At 37.7% G+C, this 16,119-nt stretch overlaps 2 protein-coding genes across 2 annotated transcripts; both read left to right on the top strand.

The window, feature by feature from the left end:
• The first annotated feature begins 11,280 nt into the window (after positions 1–11,280).
• Tas2r114 (taste receptor, type 2, member 114) lies at positions 11,281–12,210 on the top strand. The gene is given in 1 exon segment (NM_023996.1): positions 11,281–12,210. A coding segment is annotated over 1 exon segment (930 nt).
• A 2,579-nt stretch (positions 12,211–14,789) lies between these two features.
• Positions 14,790–15,719, top strand: Tas2r105 (taste receptor, type 2, member 105). Its single transcript, NM_023999.1, is given in 1 exon segment — positions 14,790–15,719. A coding segment is annotated over 1 exon segment (930 nt).
• The last annotated feature ends 400 nt before the right edge of the window (positions 15,720–16,119 follow it).

Here is a 16,119-nt window from a genome sequence, read left to right as displayed (position 1 = left end):
CCACAGGTTACCAAGTTCTGTAAGTACAAATTCTTCATGTAGTATAGGGAGTGACCTTGTTCCTCAAGCAATCAGAATGGTTTTTTGGAACACACACTAGACATGGCTGAAGTCAGTCTCTATTTGCCACATTTATTTCCTCCTTCCTCCTCCATTTTTCCCACCTCCCTCTCCCTGTCTCTATTATTTGCCTCCCATCTTCTCTCCCACCTAAGTTCTTCATCTTCTCCTGTTTTTATTCTTGATACCCTCATTCCCCTTTTCTTCCTCATCTCCTTCTCTACCTCATATTCCTCCCCTTCTTCCTCTTCTCTCTTCTCTCCTCTCTTCTCCCTTTCTCTCCCCTCCTTTCCCCTTCTCTCCCCTTCTCTCCCCTCCTCTTCCCTCTCCTCTCTTTCTTTCCTCTCTCCTTCCCTCATCTTCCATATCTTCTCTTCTCCCCTCAACTCCTCCCCTCCTCCTCTTCCTTTCTTCTTCTTCCTCCTCCTTGTGGCCTTGTCAACCCTCAGATGGTTTCATTTAAATCAACTTGAGGCCCCATCTCTTTTTGCTTCCTCCCTCAGCTTTCCTGTTTCAATTACTGAGTGTGAATCCCTCTGACATTCTTTCAATCATAAACACTCTAAACCAACTCCCTACATGAAGTTTGTAAAAATTTGTTTCCTCACCCATTCAAAGCCTGCCCCACATGTGGCCCATACATATACAGTCACCCAATTAGACAAGATGGATGAAGCAAAGAAGTGCAGGCCGACAGGAGCCGGATGTAAATCGCTCCTGAGAGACACAGCCAGAATACAGCAAATACAGAGGCGAATGCCAGCAGCAAACCACTGAACTGAGAACGGGACCCCCGTTGAAGGAATCAGAGAAAGAACTGGAAGAGCTTGAAGGGCCTCAAGATCCCATATGAACAACAATGCCAAGCAACCAGAGCTTCCAGGGACTAAGCCACTACCTAAAGACTATACATGGACTGATCCTGATTCTGACCTCATAGGTAGCAATGAATAACCTAGTAAGAGCACCAGTGGAAGGGGAAGCCCTTGGTCCTGCTAAGACTGAACCCCCAGTGAACGTGATTGTTGGGGGGAGGGCGGTAATGGGGGAAGGATGGAGAGGGGAACACCCATATAGAAGGGGAGGCAGAGGGGTTAGGGGGATGTTGGCCAGGAAACCGGGAAAGGGAATAACAATTGAAATGTAAATAATAAATACTCAAGTTAATAAAGAAAAAATCTGTTTCCTGTGCTCAGAACACTGTTTATCCTGTTCACATGGCTAACTCCACCCCCACCAGTCTTAGGCTTTCCCTTAATAAACAATATAGATTCTCTAGTTACATATTCCCAAACCTTGAACTCCTGATTACTCTCTTAAACAAAAATGAGCAGAGACATCATAGCACCTTTATAATAGAGTCTGACTTAAGAGAGGAAAATGCTGAGATGACAATTAGCAATCAATTTTAGGATGGTAGGGTAAAACATTTGGTGGGCCCAGGTAAACCTTTTCCTTTCCTTCTAGACCTCTCTGGCAGCAAGCTAACTGGTGACTTCCAGTCTCTGTTGATCCGTGAAAACAAACTACTTCAGTATTATCAATGGCATGTTTCTTCTTTCTGATTTCAATGAATTTAAACTAAAACTTAAGCAAACTTTAATATCTGAGTTCACAATGCTCACCTAACAGAAGAGAAACATCACACCTGGACTTTCCACAGATTAAATGTTAAAACACTGTCTGGGCATACTGCTGATAAAAAAAGAATGCTAAAATTATTCAATAATAATTTTGAAACTTGAATTGCTGACATGCCTTATTCAGAGGACATTTTTAAACATATATAGACATAGAAAGGTATTAAAAGCAGACATTTGCTTCACATTGTTACAACATGTCACAGGACCTCAAGCTAGAAAACACTTCACTAAGCATGGTAAAATAAATGGGCTATCAAATTTTAAAAACTACTTTGTCTGTGAAAAGTGTGGAAAATGTATTTGAATTTTAACTACAGGAATTTTAGAAGGTATGTATTAGAAAAAATAAGTAGGTAATCTATTGTTTAATCTATGTGTTTAGCTACTGAGGTAACTAGAGTTCATAGTACTTACAATGAATGAAATGTTACAATTATTGTTGTTGTCTAAAGGGAGAATGAATTTCATGCATGGCCTAAGCCAACAGGTCGAAGGAGGAGGTGAATGAACATAACTTCAAAGACAGCATCATCTGTGACAACTTTGGCAAATTTCTTTTTGAAATGTAAATTATTCACAGTCACTTGCACCATAACTATTGAAGACCATTTACTAAATATCTCACAATCATTGCTTGATTCATTCTAATTTCACAAAAGAAACTAGTTCAAATGCATAATGTAAACTTCCTCAAAATTTCATAGTACATACAATAAACAAGATTTCCAATAAACAAGTTGACTCCAAATTTAAAGAGAAGAAAAAGCAGAGGCAGAAGCAGAAGCAGAAGAAACAGGAGAAGCAGGAGAAGAAGCAGAAGCAGAAGCAGAAGCAGGAAGAGGAGGGGGAGGGGGAGGGGAAGGAGGCAGAGGCCTAAAACTAGACTTGTGACTCATTGAAATGATAACTTTCAGGAAAAGATGTATAAGCATGACAATATACTGTGTGATACACAGTATTACACACACTGCAACTTCCACACCAAAAAATAAAAAATTCTATTGAGGATAGTTGCAAGGGCAAAACATAGATATGAAAGAACAGGGAAATTTGTGGGATTGGAGTGCAGTATACAAAAGTCACAAAAAAAGTTAATAAAAATTAAATAAAAACTAAGATTATAAGGGAAACTATGAAATATAAAAAGATTTAGAAAATTTTAAAAAAATCCCAAGGTATATAAGGGCAATATGTATACTAAGCACAATACAAATATCCTTTTGAACTGTCAAAGAAATAACTGAACAGTAAGGAGATGACTTCCTAAATGATTATATATATATATGGCATTAATATTCAGAATAATAAAAGAATCCTTAGTAACCTCGGTTTGAAAACCCCTGAGAAACATATGACAATTACATAAGCAAACTTCATAACTGTAATTATCAGGGAAATTAAACTCAAAACCTCAGTGAGGCTTACATCTCTTACACTGGCTGTACTAGGCAACAGACTAGTGAAATGGGGCCCCTTACACATTTCTGGTGGTTTAAAATTACTTCTGTAATTATGGAAATATTTTAGAAAACTCAAAATATGTCTGTGAAGAATTGTGTTGGAATTTTGATGGGGATCCCATTGAATCTGAAGATTGCATTTGGTGGGATGGCCATTTTTACTTTGAATACTAATTCATGAGCATGGAAGATCTCTTTTTTCTGAGGTCTTCGTTGATTTCTTTTTTTTCTTTCTTTTTTTATTACTATTATTTTTTATAATCTAGTTGTTAGTCCTCCTCCCAGTCTGCCCTCTAACAATTCCACATCCCATTCCTCCTCCTCCCCCCATCTCCAAAAGAATGTCTCTACAACCTATGCCACACCCCCACCAGGTCTCCCCACTCCCTGGGACTCAAGATTCTCAATGGTTAGGTGACTCTTCTCTCATTGAAGCCAGACCAGGCAGTCCTCTATGATACATGTGTCTGGGGCCTCAGACCCACTAGTTTATGCTGCCTGGTTGGTGGCTCAGTGTCTGAGAGATCTCAGGGGTCCCAGATATTTGTAACTGCTGGTCTTCCTACGGGGTTGCCCTCCCCCTCAGCTTCTTCCAACCTTTCTCTATTTTAATGACAGGGGTCACCTACTTCAGTCCATTGGTTTGGTGAAAGTTTCTGCCTCTGTCTTAGCTTGTCGGATCTCTCAGAGGACAGCCATACTAGGCTCCTGTCTGTAATCATACCACTGTATTAGAAATATGTCAGGCTTTGGAGCCTCCCTTTGCTATAGATTCCAAGTCATACCTATCACTGTACCTCCTTTTTCTCAGTGTTTCCTCCATTTCTATCACTGCAATTTGTTTATAAAGGAACAATTCTGGGAAAGTGTTTTAGACTATGGGGTGGCAACGCCATCCCTCCACTTTATACCCTGTCTTCTACTGGAGGTGGACTCTACAAGTTACCTCTCCCCGCTGTTGGGCATTTCATCTAAAGCCCCTCCCTTTGAGTATTGTGAGTCTCTCACCTTCCAGGTCTCTGTACATTCTAAAGTGTCCTCCCACCACTCACCCCACGAGTGTGCATATTTCCCTTCTTTCTGCAGGCCTTTGGGTACTCTCTCCTGTTTCCTCCCCCCACCCCTCACCCAATACCTGATCTTCTTCCTTTTTACCCCTCCCCCTCCCAACTCCCACCCAGGTCCCTCTATCCCTCTGCCTCCCATGATTGTTTCTCCTCCTTCCAAAGTAGGATTGAACCATCCATCCTCACTTGGGCCCTGAAGCTTGTTAACCTCCTTGAGTTCTGTGGTTTGTAATCTAGGTATTTGTAATGTTGGCTAATATTCACTTATTAGGAAGTACATACCATGCATGTCCTTTTGAGTCAGACATATCTCACTCAGGGTGATATAATCTAGTTCCATTTATTTGCAAAATTTATGCTGTCTTCCTTCTTAATAGCTGAATAGTATTCCGTTGTACAAATGAACCACATTTTCTGTATCCTCTCTTGCATTGTGGGGCATCTGCATTGTTTCCAGATTTTGGATATCACAGATAAGGCTGTTATAAACAGTGCAGCACATGACCCTGTGGAATAGTGGGGCACTGTTAGGTATATGCCCAAGAGTGGTACAGCTGAGTCTTTAGGTAGATCTATTTCCAATTTTCTGAGGAACCCCCAGACTGATTTCCTGAGTGGTTGTATCAAACATTCTTTTATTGTTAAGAATTGTTTTCACTATCCTAAATTTTTTGTTCTTCCATATGAAATGGAGAATTACTCTTTGCATGTCTTTGAAGAATTGTGATGGAATTTTGAAGGGGATTACATGGAATCTGTAAGTTACTTTTGGTAAAATAGTCATTTTTACTCTTAATTCTACCAATCCTTGAGCACGGGAGATCTTTCCATCTTCTGAGGTCTTCAATTTCATTCCTCAGGGATTTGAAGTTTTTCTCATATGGACCTTTTACTTCTTTGAATTACCCCAAGATATTTTATATTATTTGTGAATATTGAGAAGGGTATTGTATCCCTATTTCCTTTATCTGCCTGTTTAGAATTTGAGTAGAGGAAGGTTACTGATTTATTTGAGTTAATTTTATATTCAGCCATTTTGCTGAAGTTGTGTATTACCTGGAGAAATTCTCTGGTAGAATTTTTGGGGTCACTTGCATTTACTATCATGTCATCTGCAAAAGCATTTACTTCTTTACAAATTTGTATCCCTTTGATCTTCTTTTGTTGTCTTATCACTCTAGCTACAAATCCAGGTACCAAGTTGAATAGATTCGGTGAGAGTTGGTGGCCTTATCTTGTCCCTGATTTTAGTGGGAATGCTTCAAGTATCTCTCCATTTAATTTGATATTGGCTGCTGTTTTGTTGTATACAACTTGTATTATGTTTAGGTATGGGCCTTGAATTCATGATCTCTCCAAGGTGTTATATTGTGTCAACTGCTCTTTCAACATCTAATGGATGGCATGTGATTGGATTGTTTTCCTTTGAGTTTGTTTATATGGTGGATTACATTGATGGACTTTCATATATTGAATGAACCTTGTATCCCTGGGATGAACCTTACTTGATCATGGTGAATGATGGTTATGATGTTCTTGGATTTGGTTTACTAGATTTTATCAAGTATTTTTGCATCTATATTCATAAGCAAAATAAGTCTGAAGTTCTCTTTCTTTGTTGGATCTTGGTATGGTTTCATTGTCAGAGTAATTGTGGATTTATAGAATGAACTAAGTAATGCTCCTTCTGTTTTTATTTTATGGAATAGTGTAGGACTGTTTATATTAGCTCTTCTTTGAAGATCTGGAGAATTCTGCAATAAATCCATCTGACTCTTGGCATTTTCTGAATTTCATATGAAAAATCAAACAATTCAGGGTAGCCAAAATAATTTGCAACAGTAAAAGATCTCCATGGGAATCATTGTGACTGCCCTCAAGGTATACTACAGAGAATAGTGATAAAAACAGCATGATATTATTGTAGAGACAGACAGATAGATCAATGGAATATAATTGAAGACCCAGAAATAAGCCTACACACTTCTGGACACTTGATCTTTGTCAAAGAAGTCAAATGTATACAGGGGGTGAGGAAGCATGTTCAGTAAATGGTTCTGGTCTAACTGGCAATTGGTATGTAGAAAAATGAAAATAGATCCATATTTGTCCCCTTGAACAAAGTTCAAGTGCAAGAAAATCAACTGCCTCAACATAAAACAAGAAGCATTATGTCTAATAGTAGAAAAGTAGAAAACAAGCTCAAACTTATAAGCATGGGGGAAATTTTCCTAAACAAAACTCCAATGGCTCAAGATCTAAGATTAAGAACTGATAAATGGGACCTCATGAAACTGAAAAGCTTCTATAAGACGAAGAACATAGTAAATAGAACAAATCATCAACCGGCAAAAATTCTTCACTAACTTCACATCTGACAGAAGACTAATATCCAAAATATATGAAGAATTGAAGATGCTAACTTCCAAAAAACCTAAAAACCCAAACAAAAAATGGAGTATAGAGCTAAACAAATAATTCATAACAGAGGGCTCTTGAATGGCCAAGAAACACTTAAAGAAATGTTCAAAGTCCTTTGTCATAAGGAAAATATAAGTCAAAAGTGACCCTGAGATCCCATCTTACACCAGAGTGTCTAAAATCAAAAACTCAGGTGACAGCACATGTTGGCAAGGATGTGGAGAAAGAGGAACACTCCACAATTGCTTGTGTGGTTGCAAACTAGTACAACTACTCTGGAACTCAATCTGGAGGTTTCTCAGAATATTGTAAATAGACCTACATGAAGACCCAACTTTATCACCTTTGGCATATACCAAAATATTCCCCACCATACCGCAGGATACATGCTGTACTGTGTTCATAGCAGCCTTATCTATGATGACCAGAAACTGAAAACAACCCAGATGTTCTAAAAGTAAAGAGTGGATACAGAAAATGTGGTTCATTTACATAATGGAAAATTATTCAGCTATAAAGAAGGAAGATAACATGAGTTTTGCAGGCAAAAGGATGAAACTAAAAATGTAATTCTGAGAGGTAACTCAGAACCAAAAGAATACTCATGTATGCATGAATAAAACAAAAGGATTTATACTTATGTATCCTTGTTATAACTCCTTAGTTCTAATTATAAGAAACAATTAGAATTCTGAAACTATATATATATATATATATATATATATATGTATGTATGTATGTATGTATGTATTTACCGTCTCAGCACCTAATGGTACCTTCTCTGGGGTTGGGGATTTAGCTCAGTGGTAGAGCGGTTGCCTAGCAAGTGAAAGGCCCTGGGTTTGGTCCCCAGCTCCAAAAAGAAAGAAAAAAACAGGCCTCAACAGATACTAGAAGATTGAAATAATCTCATGCATCCTATAGGACCACCATGGACTAAGGCTAGTCTTCAATAACAAGAAAAACAACAGAAACCCACATATACATGGAACCTGAAAAATGGTATAGAATTGAAGACTCAAAAATGGATCCACATTCCTATGGTCATTTGATCTTTGACAAAGTAGCTAAAACCATCCAGTGGAAAAACGACAGCATTTTCAACAATTGGTGCTGGTTCAACTGGAGGTCAGCATGTAGAAGAATGCAAATCGATCCATTCTTATCTCCTTGTACAAAGCCTAAGTCCAAATGGATCAAAGAACTCCACATACAATCACATACACTCAAACTAATAGTAGAAAAAGTGGGGAAGAGCCTCGAACACATGGGCACTGGGGAAATTTGCCTAACAGAACACCAATGGGTTATGCTCTAAGATCAAAAATTGACAAATGGGACCTCATAAAATTGCACAGCATTTGTAAGGCAAAGGATACTGTCATTAGTCCAAACTGTCAACCAACGGATTGGGAAAAGCCTTTACCAATCCTACATCAAAGAGAGGGCTAATATCCAATATATATAGAGAACTCAAGAAGTTAGACTTCAGAGAATTAAAAAATCCTAATAAAAAATGTGGTACAGAGTTAAACAAAGAATTCTCAACTGAGAAATACCAAATGACTGAAAAGCACCTAAAGAAATATTCAACATCCTTAGTCATCAGGGAAATGCAAATAAAACAACCTGGAGATTCCACTTTATGCCAGTCAGAATGACTAAGGTCAAAAATTCAGGTGAAAGCAGATGTTGGTGCGGATTTGGAGAAAGAGGAACACTCCTCCATTTTTGGTGGGATTGCAAGATGTTACAACCACTCTGGAAATCAGTCTGGAGGTTTCTCAGAAAACTGGGCAATGTACTAACTGAGGACCCAAGTGTACCTCTCCTGGACATATCTCCAAGAGATGCTCCAACGTATAACAAGGACACATGCTCCACTATGTTCATAGCAGTCTTATTTACAATTACTAGAAGCTGGAAAGAACACATATGTCCTTCAACAGAAGAATGGACACAAAAAAAATGTGGTACATTTACACAATTCAGTACTACTCACCTATTAAAAGTAACTACTTCATAAAATTCATGGGCAAATGGATGAAATTAGGAAATATCATCCAGAGTGAGATAACCCAGTCACAAGAGAACACACATGATATGCACTCGCTGTTAAGTGGATATTAGCCCAAAACTTGGAATACCCAAGAAACAATTCACAAACCATGTGAAGCTCAAGAAGAGGGAAGACCAAAATGTAGATATTTAAGTCTTTAGAAGGGAGAACAAAATATTCATGGTAGGGAATACAGGGATAAAGAGTGGAGCAGGGCCTGAAGAAAAGGTCATCCAGAGACTTCCGCATGTGGGAATCCATCCCATATGTAGCCACCAATCCAGTCACTATTGCTGATGTCAAGAAGTTCTTGCTGACAGGATCCTGATATGGATGTCTCCTGAGGGGTTCAGCCAGAGCCTTACTGATACAGATGAGGATGCTTACAGATAACTACAGGACTGAGCACAGGGACCTCAAAGGAGGAGTTAGAGAAAGGATTGAAGGTGCTGAAGGGGTTTGCAACACCATAGGAAGAGCAACAATATCAACCAACTAGACCCTCCAGAGCTTCCAGGGACAAAACTACCAACCAGAGAGTACACATCAGGGTGGGAGACCCATGTCCCCAGCTGCATATGTAGCAGAGAATGGCATTGTCTGGCATTAATTGGAGAAGCCTTTGGTCCTGTGAACACTGGCTTCCCCAGTGAAAGGGAATACCTGGGCATTGAGGAAGTAGTGGTTGGGTGGGAGTGGAATCATCTTCATAAAAGTAGGCAAAGGGGGGGTGAATAGGAGAGGGGGAAAGGGTGATAACATTTTATATGTAAGCACATAAAATATGCAATAAAATTTAAAAAAATATAGAGACTTTAAGTAAGGTGGAGACTTTAAGTAATACTGGCCGGGAAGTTCTTCAATATTCTTTTCCTATTAGCTTAGTGATTTATATAAGTGAACCTCATCAAACCCTTAAGATATAATTTGATGCATGCCAAGTTTCACAGTGTGGGAACTTGTTAGAGATGTTAGAAATAGAAACTGGATATGGAGAGTTAAATACTTGGGTGGAATAGATTAAAATTACATACATGTGCAAAAGACTGATTGCTATGCATGTCTGGCAGGTACCCCCAGGACGAAGTAACATTTGTTCCCCTTGGAATGAACACAAACGCCATAAAGTAAATTGCATGTTGAGTTTGCCAAAAGATCCAATGGATATAAGACTTGCCAGACCTCCTGTTCCTGCTGCAAAGGCTGTGCAATGGAAAGATCTTTCTTCTGAGTGGGGAGGCTGGGTTATTCCCTGGGTCTCATGACATGGAGATGTATTATCTTGCCTAGTGGGGAATGTTGAATATCTGTCCAAAAATGACTCAAGAAATAGAGAGACAAATAATAGTTATCTTGCATGTGCTGTCCCTCAAGGTGACTGAACTGGTTAGTTTTATGACATCTAGACACAAGCTAGAGTCATCAGAAGGAAGGGGTTCCAACTGAGAAAATAACTCCAGAAGATCCAGATATAGGGCATTTTCTTAATTAGTAATCAATGTGGGAGGGCACATTGTAGGAGCTGTCCCTGGTCACTTGTCGTGAGTTCTGTAAGAAAGCCATGATGAGCAAACCAGTAAGAAGTATTCCTCTCTGACCTCTGGATCAGCTCTTGCCTCCAGCCTCCTATCCTGTCTAACTGTTCCACCCTAACTGTTTTTGATGATAAACTCTTATAAGAAACTGTAAGTGAAATACAACATTTTTCCCCTTCCCATGGAAAAAAAAAGTGTCACTGTGACCAGCAGTGATGCTGATTTTGATTATTAAAATATAAAAATCAGAGTTGTATTTTGTGTTTTGCTCATTTCTGCATATATCTCTTTAGAAAACAGACTATGTAAAGGCAAGTTTATGCTTAGATAATGTGGCATTAATATAGCTATTAGTCAGCACAAAAACAGCTGACATCAAATGTTTGGGAAAACCCAAAAGAACAATAATCTGCTATATACTTATTTTTAGCTGAGTGCCACTTTCGTATGTTTCTGGGTTAAGGTGGATATGACACCAGAAAACATCATCTTCACCTTCCCTTTGCTCTGTTGGCTGTAGGTGTGTATCTATAGGGCTTGTGTGCCTACCTCTATAGAGCCTGTATGCTGTCCACTTATGAGGGGTTCTTGAGGACCAGAACATGCTTTGGTTTGGGAGATACCTGCCTGAAAGCCTTCACTCAAAGTGAACAGAGTATGTCTACCATTCCTCATACTCTCATCAATTTCCCACCCTCCTGTGACCTTCCTCCTTTCCTGCAGTCAGACCATAGACCTCACAAACTGACACTTCTTCAAATGCAAAATAGTCTCACAGGGATGAATAAAATATACAAAACAAAAAAAACTTTCATTTGCCTATTAACAAATGGCAAGAAGACATTCAGTCTGCAGCATCCTCTAGACAAGCAATGGAGGGAACTGCATCAAGAGATTTCAGATACTACCACAAACATTTCTTTTAAATATATGTAAGTCTTGAAAGAAAGAAGGGAAAGCCACTCCTTTATTGAGCAGCCAATAGATTGCCATCTTAAAATTCTGTGGCAGAAGCTATTTTAAAGATCTGCGAAGATGCTGGGTGCAATGGAAGGTGTCCTTCTTTCAGTTGCAACTAGTGAGGCTTTGCTGGGCATTGTAGGGAACACATTCATTGCACTTGTGAACTGCATGGACTGTACCAGGAACAAGAATCTCTATAATATTGGCTTCATTCTCACTGGCTTGGCAATTTCCAGAATCTGCCTCGTGTGGATCTTAATCACAGAGGCATACATAAAAATATTCTCTCCACAGTTGCTGTCTCCTATCAACATAATTGAACTCATCAGTTATCTATGGATAATTACCAGTCAATTGAATGTTTGGTTTGCTACCAGCCTCAGTATCTTTTATTTCCTCAAGATAGCAAATTTTTCCCACCACATATTTCTCTGGTTAAAAAGAAGAATTAATATAGTTTTTGCCTTCCTGATAGGGTGCTTACTTATGTCATGGCTATTTTCTTTCCCAGTAGTTGTAAAGATGGTTAAAGATAAAAAAATGCTGTATATAAACTCATCTTGGCAAATCCACATGAAGAAAAGTGAGTTAATCACTAACTATGTTTTCACCAATGGGGGAGTGTTTTTACTTTTTATAATAATGTTAATTGTATGTTTTCTCTTAATTATTTCCCTTTGGAGACACAGCAAGTGGATGCAATCAAATGAATCAGGACTCAGAGATCTCAACACAGAAGTTCATGTGAAAACAATAAAAGTTTTATTATCTTTTATTATCCTTTTTATATTGCATTTAATTGGTATTACCATCAATGTCATTTGTCTGTTAGTCCCAGAAAATAACTTGTTATTCGTGTTTGGTTTGACTATTGCATTCCTCTATCCCTGCTGCCACTCACTTATCCTAATTCTAGCAAACAGCCGGCTGAGACAATGCTTTGTAAGGATACTGCAACAATTAAAGTGCTCTGAGGAAGGAAAAGAATTCAGAAACACATGACAGTCCGGAAGACAAACAATCCGAAATAGTGAGTAGAAAAAAAAAATCCCTGAAGATCTTTTCACTTGAACTATGTTCTTTTATTGATTTGGCACCATTATCAAACACTGTTCTTTTGAACTCTTGTTCAAAGTCTACTGCCTCTCCAGGAATCACACTCCGAGGTGTGTTTTAATCCCATGTGTACAGGTTTATCGTTCAGTCATTCTCCTGATTCTTGAATCCTTTCCTGTACATTTGCTAAAGGAAGAACATCAACCATAGACCATCCCAGGTGAAGGAAGACTTCATGATGTGTCAATCAACAAACAACACTTCATTGTGATTCTCTGGGCTTTCCTGTGCCACTGATATACTTTCCTCGGAAGACTCAAAGGAAAAGAAACCAAAAGAGAACATTACAATCAGTCTGGACATTTGAAAAAGGAAACTTTTGTGTATATTTTTACTTTTTACTAAGTGCTCTCTATTTTTACCCATTAAACCACAAATTTCATGGTACATTATGTATTTGATTTAGTACTACAGTCATAATCATGAATTTATCACTAATAGTTAGAAAAATAGTAATAGAAAAATAGATCATAAGAATGATGAAATGATTCCTCGTACTGATCAATTCCAGTGACAATAAATCAGACGAGGAGATCCCCTCAAATAAACAGCCTGTCGCCATTATTTTTGCTTACTCACTAGAGTTTTTTAAGACCCTACTGATTAAAAGAGGACAATCTTAGGACATAGAACATGGAGAATAAAACTTATACTGGCCTGTATGAGAAAGAAAAATTATTTATTGCTGATAATATTATAAAATTAAGCCAGTAACTATGTAAATCTGCAAAGCTGGTTGAATGAAGAGACAGGATGAGAGGAAATAGTCATTGTCTAATCATTTATTCAATACATAATTAGTATTTATTATATATGACAAGCTCAAAATATTAAATACCAACAAACCAATCAGTACATAGGCTAATGGTATGAACAAATAGTTTTCAAAAAGACACAAATGGCCTTCAATATTTCAAAAACTGTTCAACACCCTCAGCTATTAGGAAACACAAATTAAAACTATTTTGGAATTCCCTCTCACCCTAGTCAGAATGACTATAATCAAGAACATAAATTACAACAAACGCTGACAAGGTATTGGGGAAAGAGATTCTTCTATATTGCTGATGGTAATGTAGCTTAGTCTGGCCATTACAAGAATCAGTATAGATGATTTTCAGAAACATGAAAAAGAACTACCATATGACCTAACTACAACAATTCTTACTTCACATCCCAGGGATTCCAAATCTACATACCACAAAGATGCTTGCACACTGTTTATTGTAATACAGTTCATCCAGGCAAGTTAAAAAATCTGCCTTCCTCTCCATGAATAGATTTTTTAAAATGAAAATTGATTCTGCCATAAATGTTAGTGAAAAAGTATACCTTCTGCAAATGGAGTAAAATAGGTCAGACTCAGAAAGATAAACATTGATCATTTTCTCCCTAATAAGATTGGTATCTTATTTTGACAAGTTCAAAATTTTAAATACTGCCAAACCAATTTTGCCAACTAAATTATACATGGATAAAAATTTATGTGTAAATACACAAATAGACACATAGACACATGCATGTGCACACACACACACACACGCACACACACACACACACACACACACACACACACACAACATAAAAGTACATAGAAAATTGTACAAAAAAGGAAAAGGAAAGGAAACAGAAGAGTGTTGCAGTAGAAGTTTGAAACTGTTAACATCATGATGTGCTTGATTTTAAAAATCTTTATGAAACCAATCAGTAAGTAGAATTATTCATAAATACAACTTTTTTGTTATTCTGAAGCTTACCATACTACAAAGGAGCATATATGCTAATTAAACACTAAATCAATATTCTAGACTAAGGCAAATATATTTCATCTATATCTAATCAGTTTGTATTTGTACAATCAGGTTGTGTGTATACATAATAAATTATGGTGGTTTCTCTCTCTTTTTCTCCTGGTTTGGATTCTTTGTTCTTTAGTTTTACCGTTATGGAATTTTTTCTTCAGAAGATGGCCGTAGTGTGGCTAGCTGATCTCTAATTCACAGGATAAAGTGGTACAATATTTCATCTCTCAGAAAGCTGTTACTATAGGCATGTATTACCTTGCACAACTCATGATGATGATTTCATATATAAAACATAAAAATTAAACTTTCCAGTTGCTTAATTTCTTCCCATTTATATCTGCCAATCCTACTCAACTACTAGCCTTATTACATGCAAAATAGTGTCAGAGGAGAAATCATAATACGAGAAGTGAAAATCATAATTTGCTTATAAGAAAATTAGAGACATTTATTTTGCGTGCGTTTTGTGGACAAGTCTTACAAGGCAAGTGGACAGAACTCTGTGAAAACATGTTAGATTCTCACACAACGTAAGCTTGATGTATTTTTAAATCCTTTATTTAAGGAAAGAAGAAAAAAATCTATCAAGTGCTCAATATAGAGGACACTGCAGCAGATCTGCTATAGAATAAACAGATACAAACATAGCAACCTGCAGAGATGCTCAGTGCAGCAGAAGGCATCCTTCTTTCCATTGCAACTGTTGAAGCTGGGCTGGGAGTTTTAGGGAACACATTTATCGCCCTGGTTAACTGCATGGATTGGGCCAAGAACAAGAAGCTCTCTAAGATTGGTTTCCTTCTCTTTGGCTTAGCAACTTCCAGAATTTTTATTGTATGGATATTAATTTTAGACGCATATGCAAAGCTATTCTTTCCGGGGAAGTATTTGTCTAAGAGTCTGACTGAAATCATCTCTTGTATATGGATGACTGTGAATCACATGACTGTCTGGTTTGCCACCAGCCTCAGCATCTTCTATTTCCTAAAAATAGCAAATTTTTCCCACTATATATTTCTCTGGTTAAAGAGGAGAACTGATAAAGTATTTGCCTTTCTCTTGTGGTGTTTATTAATTTCATGGGCAATCTCCTTCTCATTCACTGTGAAAGTGATGAAGAGCAATCCAAAGAATCATGGAAACAGGACCAGTGGGACACATTGGGAAAAGAGAGAATTCACAAGTAACTATGTTTTAATCAATATTGGAGTCATTTCTCTCTTGATCATGACCTTAACTGCATGTTTCTTGTTAATTATTTCACTTTGGAAACACAGCAGGCAGATGCAGTCTAATGTTTCAGGATTCAGAGATCTCAACACTGAAGCTCATGTGAAAGCCATAAAATTTTTAATTTCATTTATCATCCTTTTCATCTTGTACTTTATAGGTGTTGCAGTAGAAATCATCTGCATGTTTATCCCAGAAAACAAACTGCTATTTATTTTTGGTTTGACAACTGCATCCGTCTATCCCTGCTGTCACTCAGTCATTCTAATTCTAACAAACAGCCAGCTGAAGCAAGCCTTTGTAAAGGTACTGGAGGGATTAAAGTTCTCTGAGAACGGAAAAGATCTCAGGGCCACATGAGTCTGGAACAGAAATGGGTAGTCTGGAATAATTGTAAGGAAGTCGTAGAAGGTCTTTTTCATTTGTACAGTGCTCTTACCTTGTTTTTGAGGAGATGTAAACTTTTTTATTTTTATTTTTTATCCTATGTGAATAAGTGTGTGTGTGTGTGTGTGTGTGTGTGTGTGTGTGTTTATGTGTGTGTGTATATATGTCTATGTGTGTTTTAGGAGGTTTAAGAGGGAAGAGGGAATAGAGGTATGTTGGTGTTTTTAACATGGATATTCACAGGCCAAGGAACTTGTTCTCTCCTTTTACCTTAGGGTAGTGTCCTTTGTGGCTGTCACTCTGACAGTCTACACTAGTTGAACTAAGAGCTTTTAGCCAGTTCACTTGTCTAAACCTCCCTTCTCATGGTAGC

This window comes from Rattus norvegicus, chromosome 4, assembly GCF_021556685.1.
Source record: "Rattus norvegicus strain SHRSP/BbbUtx chromosome 4, alternate assembly SHRSP_T2T, whole genome shotgun sequence".
Lineage (NCBI taxonomy): Eukaryota > Metazoa > Chordata > Mammalia > Rodentia > Muridae > Rattus > Rattus norvegicus.
The sequence above is the reverse complement of the archived record's forward strand: the minus strand, read 5'-3'. Positions and strand labels throughout refer to the sequence as shown.